The 7,773-nt window shown below is 49.1% G+C and overlaps 1 protein-coding gene across 2 annotated transcripts in view; it reads left to right on the top strand.

The window, feature by feature from the left end:
* Nucleotides 1-191: 191 nt before the first annotated feature.
* Nucleotides 192-7,773, top strand: part of HSF2BP (heat shock transcription factor 2 binding protein) — an 89,422-nt gene continuing 81,840 nt past the window's right edge. Inside the window, exons 1-3 of one of the 2 annotated variants that reach the window (XM_054713580.1) lie at nucleotides 192-253; nucleotides 972-1,243; nucleotides 2,055-2,205. In XM_054713580.1, coding sequence (XP_054569555.1) covers nucleotides 1,208-1,243; nucleotides 2,055-2,205 — 187 coding nt within the window. In that variant the 5' untranslated portion in view covers nucleotides 192-253; nucleotides 972-1,207. Of the gene's footprint in view, nucleotides 444-971; nucleotides 1,244-2,054; nucleotides 2,206-7,773 lie in introns of both variants that reach the window. The other variant, XM_054713579.1, reaches the window with a different exon arrangement.

Here is a 7,773-nt window from a genome sequence, read left to right as displayed (position 1 = left end):
ATCTGGCGAGACAAGCCAGTGATGGTTGGCTTCGCGCCTTCGCTGTGTTTCGGTCGATAGAGCTCCAGGCCGTTGACGGAGAGGTTAGCCAGGGCTGGATGGCCAATTGTAAAAGGCCTAGAATCTTTAAGTCCATTCACAAAACAAACAAACAAACAAACAAACAAACAAAAAACTCATTTGGTTGGTAGCTGTCCTACAAAACACACGGAACCGAGTTTTTAATTGTATTATTCTTGTACCGCCTCGGCAGGTGGAGTCTGGGAAGAAGGGCCGTTCTTCGCTTTCTTGGCGGGATGTTGGGGACAGCCCCATTGAGAGGCCTCTATGGCCAGGCGTAGGCAGCGCCCTTCCAGCGTCTCCCGTGTCTTGGTCCTGGTGTAGGGGCAGGTCCCGGTGCGGGCGCTGGTGCCTGAATGTCAGCAGGGCAGGGCCCAGGGCAGGTGATGGCAGGTGCTGGGGCGGAGGGCAGGTCCCCGTGCGGAGGTTGGTCCTGGGGCAGGGAGAGGGCAAGTGTAGGTAGCAGGTTCCGGGCGGAGACAGGGATCTGGAGTGTCCTGGTGAGACCGCCCTCAGGCTTGGAGAGCACGCACTCTGGGACTTCCTGCGAGTTTCAGAGACAAACGAAGTCTTAGTCGTCAAGTAATCCGGTGTATTTCAACCCATAAACTGTACCATACTTTGAGAACCCAGTGGGCCTATCTGGGACAAGCGAATGGCCTAGGGGACGTCTCCCAGTTTATGAGGGTCATCTCAGTTACGGCTAGCTGGCTGTACTGACACTCCCTAACGGGCAGACTTCGCGAAGAACCTGCGGTTAGATGTCTTCCACCCTCGCTAGAGGAGCTTAGACCGAGCGAGCGCGGGTGGGCAGTTCCCTTGAACGCATGGCCCCTTAGTTTAGCATCTCTCCGCAAACAGTATTTCACTCAATACTCACTCCTGGGTCTTACCGTTCTTCCACTTTGCAGTTAACAAGTTTAAAACCCCAGCTAAGCCAGACGAGCCGACGCGGGATCTGGCCGAGCCCACCCCTGCTCGCGGGGCAGAGAATGCTGCGCAAACTCTTCGAGGTTTGAGCCTTGCTGCTCTCCATACCCGACTCCCCCGGGTGCACACGTTCTCGCGCTAGTTCCCGCGCATTCTGGTGTAAGGGGTCAGAGGGCGCACCGCAGCGCAGGCGCAGGGAGCTAGGGTCGCGGCGGCCATGGGCGAGGCGGGCGGCGCTGAGGAGGCCTGCGGGGTCAGTGAGGAGGCCTGCGGGGTCAGTGAGGAGGCCTGGGCCGCAGCCCGCATGTCTGAGCGGCCACCATTTGCTTACCCTCGCTGTACTGCAGACTCTGTCGGCCTCTCTATCGGTCTCGTCCAGTGCGCTTGGAAATGGCCCTGGGCCTCTGAGCCTGTAGCGTGGCCTGGGCCTGGGCCTGGGGTGCAGGCCAGCGATCCTGCCTCTGAAACTGGAGGCGGGGCCAGAAGGCTGCTTGGTGGGCGGTGGGCGCGCGAACCGGAGATGGTGGTGGTGCCCCTCCGACACCCGGGGCCGACCCTCCCCGCGAGGCTGTGAGGCTTGTGTCAGGGCTTAGTGTAGATTCAGAGTCGCCCTCGTGTCTCCACTACACGTGATGGAGGAGAAGGATCTTGGTTCTGTCCCCTGTTAATGGCGGTACTTTGAGTCACCCAACTTCCTGTTTCTGACCTGGGCAACCTTGAAGGGTTATGGTGAACACTGAATGAGGTGGCCAGCCAAGGGCTTGGATACCCAGTAGGAATCTAGTAAACTTCCTTTCCTCCTGATTAGCTTGGCGCTGAAACGTTAAGGAAAACGTTTCAGGCATAGGGCCTCGTATGCACTTGAAGAAATAGCTCCCATTTTGAAGGCCGGGGCTTGGGCTCTAAGATGTAATCTGTACAGCAAAAGGCACTTTGGGTCAAGACATGCATGCATTTGAAACTATGAACGTGAAAGGCATTATAAAGGAAGCAAGCAGACAGACTGCTGGTTTTAGTCATCTGAAAAGAAATGTAATAATCTGAAGGCCTGTTTGTTCTTCTAGCTTATGGGAACTAAAGAAGAATTTGTTAAAGTCCGAAAGAAGGATCTGGAACGGCTGACAACTGAAGTGATGCAAATACGGGACTTCTTACCCAGAATACTAAATGGGGAAGTACTGGAAAGCTTCCAGAAATTAAAGATTGTAGAAAAAAGTGAGTCTTGCCTCATACCTAGCAGTCATTGTTGGTGACAGCAGTCTGGTCCAGAATGTTTACCTTACATAGATAACGGTAAAGTAATTGTAAGTAAACCTCAAGGTACCGTTTTAGTCCTTATTACACTTGGGAGAGTCAGATAAAGACATTAGAAAGGGAGGGGCTCGAATGAGTAACAGGGACGTGTGTTGTTTGTGTAGGAGGAAGGGTTGCTAGCTTTCTGAAGTATCTATTACCAGCTTATCTTTCTCTTCACCTCTTCCTTTGCAGAAGAATTTTATATTTTTATAATTTAAAAGCTCTGCTCCAAAAATTAAGTCCTTACCCGTGAAAGTTAAGGATCTTGCCATGCAGTTAAATGCGTCTGTAGAGATGGCTGAATGTGTGCTTACTTGTCTCTAGGTTGATGGATTGGTCAGTTTCTAGCACTGGTTTAAGTTCCAGCTTGCCAGGTAGGACTTGTCCATTTAGATTATGAGAGGTGAGCTGAGCTGTTACATAAGGTATCAATCTAGGAGCCTATTGAAGTTCCTGGAGATGTTCTAGGATTGATTCAGCACGTGCCTAATTGAAGCTGAATTGTAATTAGAATCAACTTTCAGTGGTTAAGGTTAACTCACCACAATGCACCTATTTGCTATCACCTATAGAAAAGGTGCATTGAGGGGATGTAGGTTGTGTTTCTAGCACTAGTCCAGACAAGAAGTTATCTTAACAGTACAAGTTTCTGGTTTGTGCAAATGTGTTTGGTCGAGGGGCGGCCGTATTCAGTTAGCTGGGAGGATGCTCCTGGTTGCCATAACTCCCTGCCCCATTTATTGTCTCTCTGGAATCCTCAGATCCACTCTCCTCTGCCATGTGCTGTAGGTTCCTGCAGAATGCTTGCCTCTGGCTCCCTTGCTGGCTGCCAGCAGGGATCACCAATGGAAGGCATCAGAGGGCAGAGAGAGGGCTTGGAGTGTTCCTTCCTGCTCTCCACAGCTGTGACTCCCACTAAGGCCTCCTCCACAGTCTCAGCTCTCACTGGGCTCCAGTAACATGTTTCCTCCTCTCATTCCTTCAGCTGAGGGGCATTGCTAGTCCCTGGGTGCTTCACCATCCCTGTTGGGCCTCTTATCTTTGCTAGCCCATAAAATCTCAACATCTGGGTTGATTTGTTTCCCATCAGGACCCTGCTGGATATGTCCATGTCACTGGTCACCATAGCTTCAGGTCATTGGTTTCTTAAACTTCCCAGTTCTGACGCCTTGCTCATCCAGCAACCTTCTGAGAACAGTCAGTCATCCCAAGTGCATTTATCTTCAAGGAAGGAAAGTGCTAACCGGCAGCAGAGTGTGTCAATCTGCAAATTAGTAAAGCTGGCATTCTGAAAAAGGCACCAGGGTCTCATGAACAGATTAGCATGGGTCAGTCTTTGGAGATCAGTCCTCTACCAAAATCAAATTGTGCTTACAAAAGCAAGGGCCACCCATGATCTGGTGACATGATCAAAGTTAGACTTTAGGAGATCCTGCCTTTTCCCATGCCATGTAGTCACCTCTTTCCTCACTGATCTCTCAAGCCATTTCTTCTCACTTTCCTCTGCTGACTCATCCTTCTTTGTCAGCCAGTGGAGTTTCTTGAGGCTCAGGCCTAGGCCCACTCTCTTCTCACTCCATGGCCTCTTTGTGGGCAGTCTATGCACACACAGTTTCAGTTACCATCTTGGTGCCAGTGGCCCCTGTATTTATCTCTAGCTCAGACCTCTCCAGGCTCAGGACCTAATTGCTGTATGGTATTTTTTCTCACGTGTTTGGCAGTCACTGAAAATTTTAAATGTTTGTCCTAGCCTAATCAGTCTATGGCCATCAGAAAGGACCTGATAGTCTCACAGTCAGGTTTATGGGCTCATTGTAGTAAGGGAGACCACACACTAGAGGAGCTGGGGCATTATGCCAAAAAAGGAAAGGGCAGAGCTGCTGTAGGATTTGGGGTAGGGTGGAGTTTAGGTGAAGTGCAAATGAAATCATGTTTTGATAGGCTCTAAGCAAAGTAGGTCTGTGTGCCAAGGAGTCAGCATCAAGTCTCATGGCAGTGGACCCAGGGCCCGTTTCCTCGAAAACTACAAAATTTATGTAGATGTGGACTTAGTGTCTAGAAATCCTTATTTGAATCTCGGCAGCTAGCTGGAAATCAAGGCTGCTGCTCTGTCCAGTGATTTTGATTCTGTAGGTGAGAGTGGGATGTTTCTTTCTTACTGGTATAAGTAAAATTTCTGGTAGTGTGGGATTTTACAGAATAAGCTTTCTGTGAATAAGAAACTAGCAGTCACTGAAAGAAGGGGTCATTATGACTCTTACAGTTGCAGAGTGTCCATAAGAGAAGTATTGTTTCCTGTTAACGTGGCAGCTAGCTTAATGTGTGTCTGCTATCCCAGCCTGACAATTGCAGACAGAGTTTCACTTTCTCAGAGCAAGCTCATTTTTACTTTCTACATCTGACTCATTATATTAACCCCCCTCATGATATCCATCCTCCCTCCTCACCTAAAACTGTGCTGCCTGAGTCTCCCCAGACCATCCACACAGAGACCAATCGAGGATCCTCCTTGTTGCCCACTTCTCCTGCTCACTATTCAACCCTCAGCGGTCTGCCAGTAAGTCCTACCCATTTTCCCTCACGGGTGCAGCCCGAGTTTGTCAGCTTACCTTCATTGTCACCGCCACCACCTGAGTCCAGGCCCCTATCATTTTGCCTGAATCTCTGCCTCCTGGCAGCATTCACTCATTGCCACTCTCCAGTCTGTTCTATGCACTGTAGCCTAAGTAATTAAAAAAAAAAAAATCCTCACCCCAGCCCTGGCCATTGTGCTCATTGGTTAGAGCATCAGCCTGTGCACCAAAGGGTCTTGGGTTTGATTCCCAGTCTAGGGCATGTGCCTGGTTTGCAGGTTTGACCCCCAGCCCTAGTCAGGGAGTATTCAGGAAGCAACCAACCGGTGTGTCCCACACTGCTGTATATCCCTCCCTCCCTCCCCCACTTCTCCCTCCCTACCTTCCACTCTCTCTAAAAATCAGTGGAAAAAATGTCCCCAGGTGAGGATTAATAGTAACAACAACAACAAAATACCTGAGGATATGTCTAGAGAGAGGAAGGGGGGAGAGAGAGAGAGAGAGAGAGAAACATCAAACGGTTGTCTCCCATACACACCACGGCTGGGGACTGAACTCAAAATCTTTGGATCTTCAGGGTGAAACTCTAACCAACTGAGTGACCTGGCCAGGGAAGCCCAAGTAATTTTTAACATTTAGTCTTTTTTTTAATCCTCACCTGAGGATGGAGATATATTTATTTATTTATATATTTATTTATTTATTTATTTATTTATTTATTTATTTTATGGTGACAGGCAAATGAATCAGTGTGTAGTGAGTTTCTTTCTGGGCCAACAGTTCTTTTGAGACCCAATTTCAATGTCCAACAGTTCCTTATGTGTACATGTCAGCTCTGACATTTCAGTTCTGGATGGTGGATAAATGGTGGTAATGCAGGTCCGACTCTGTCTGGTTTGGTCCTGGGCAATCTGCAGTGATGCACAGCTGCTAACTGCTAGTATGGGAAGGCCACATCAGCGTCTTCCGTCTCTGGACTGCTTCTCTTCTGTCTTCATGGCTGGAGTAGTCCTGTCGATTCCTCTCTTGCTGGAATCCACATGGTCTCGGAGTTGTTTTCTGAAAATATACAAACATATTCTCGACCAAAAGTTAATAAAGGAATATTTTCTATAAATTTGACTGGGGATCCTTTTTCAATTTTTGCCCAAATGATTTCTCTCTGGCTTGTTTTGTCACCATGTGTGTTTTTCATGGGTGTCTTGCTTTTAGCCTTACAATTAATTTCCTAAAGTATTAATTTTCTAGATGTAATTTACTTACAGGATATTTTTCCTTATATGATATTCCTCTACTATCCCCTCCTTTTTTGATTTAAATGTTAGGAGGCTTTTGAAAATTTTATAATGTAGTCTTGATGGCTTTTAAATTTTAATTTTTTGCACTATAATATTACTGTTTTAGGTTCATTATATGGTGCACAATTTTATTGTGAGATGAAGTACCAATAAAAATTTTAGTTGACACTTTAGGAACACCTTTTTGTCCAGTACAATTAATTTTTCTAGAATATTCATTTGTTTCAACTAGCCAATGAGGATATATTTTTTAAAATTTATTTTTATTGTTGAGAATATTACAGATGTCCCTCTTCCCCCCAACCCCTTTACTTTCCTCCACTTGGCTCCTGCCCCACCCTAGGCCTTCACTTTACTATTGTCTGTGTCCATGGCTATGCAGATATGCATATAAGTTCTTTGGTTTATCTCTTCCCACCTTCTCCTCTCGCCTTCCCTCAGATTTGTCAGTCTGTTCCCTGTCTCTGGACCTATTTTGTTCATTAGATTCCACACATAAGTGAGATCATGTGATATTTGTCTTTCTCTGACTGGCTTATTTTGCTTAGTGTGATAATCTCCAGGTCCATCCATGCTGTCTCAAAGGGTAAGAGATCCTTTTTTATAGCTGCATAGTATTCCATTATATAAACACTAGAGTCTTGGTGCAGGGATTTGTGCACTGGTGGGGGGAGTGGCTTGCGGGGATCGCCCGCTGTGGGAGCACCGTTCATCCTGGTCAGCCGAGTGGCTGTGGCCCTCTGAGCGGCTGCTCTCTGGTCCAGCATTCGTCTCTCCAGGGGACCCAATTGGGGACGATAGCACTGAGAGGCGGCGGAGTAGGCCTCAGTCCCGTGGTGGCCACGAACCTGCCTCCCAGCCTCCGGGGTCAGCTATGCAAGCCCAGTGGTGGCACTGCGCAACCTGTGGGCATCTGGAGAAGGCAGCAGGGAGCAAGGAGGAAGAGCCTGGGGCAAGGAGGTGACGATCGCAGCCTGGATTCCTGCCTGTCAGCCTGGGGTTCGCAGCAGGAGCAGCCGCTCATCCCAGTCAGCCGAGCAGCGCTCCCGCTGTGGTAGCACACTGACCACCAGGGGGCAGCTCCTGCATTGAGCGTCTGCCCCCTGGTGGTCAGTGTGCATCATAGCGACTGGTCGACCGGTTGTTCTGGTTGTTCTGCTGTTTGGTTGCTGGGTTTTTATTATATAGAACTAGAGGCCCGGTGCATGAAATTCGTGCACTGGAGCAGGGGTCCCTCAGCCCAGCCTGTGCCCTCTTGCAGTCCGGGACCCTTTGGGGGATGTCCGACTGCCGTCTTAGGCCTGCTCCCTGGGGAACAGGCCTAAGCTGGCAGTCGGACATCCCTCTCACGGTCCAGGACCCCTCGCTCCTTACTGCCTAACTGCTTGCTGCTCCTTACAACTTGGCTCGCTGCTCCTTAGCACTGCTGCGGAAGCGGGAGAGGTTCCTGCAACCGCCGCTGCACTCACCAGCCATGAGCCTGGCTGGGCAGCGCTCCCCCTGTGGGAGCACACTGACCACCAGGGGGCATCCTGCATTGAGCGTCTGCCCCCTGGTGGTCAGTGCACATCATAGCAACTGGTCGTTCTGCTGTTTGGTCGATTTGCATATTAGGC

This window comes from Eptesicus fuscus, chromosome 3 (assembly GCF_027574615.1).
Source record: "Eptesicus fuscus isolate TK198812 chromosome 3, DD_ASM_mEF_20220401, whole genome shotgun sequence".
Taxonomy (NCBI): Eukaryota; Metazoa; Chordata; class Mammalia; order Chiroptera; family Vespertilionidae; genus Eptesicus; species Eptesicus fuscus.
Note: the sequence above shows the minus strand (reverse complement) of the source record. Positions and strands in the feature narration are given on the sequence as shown.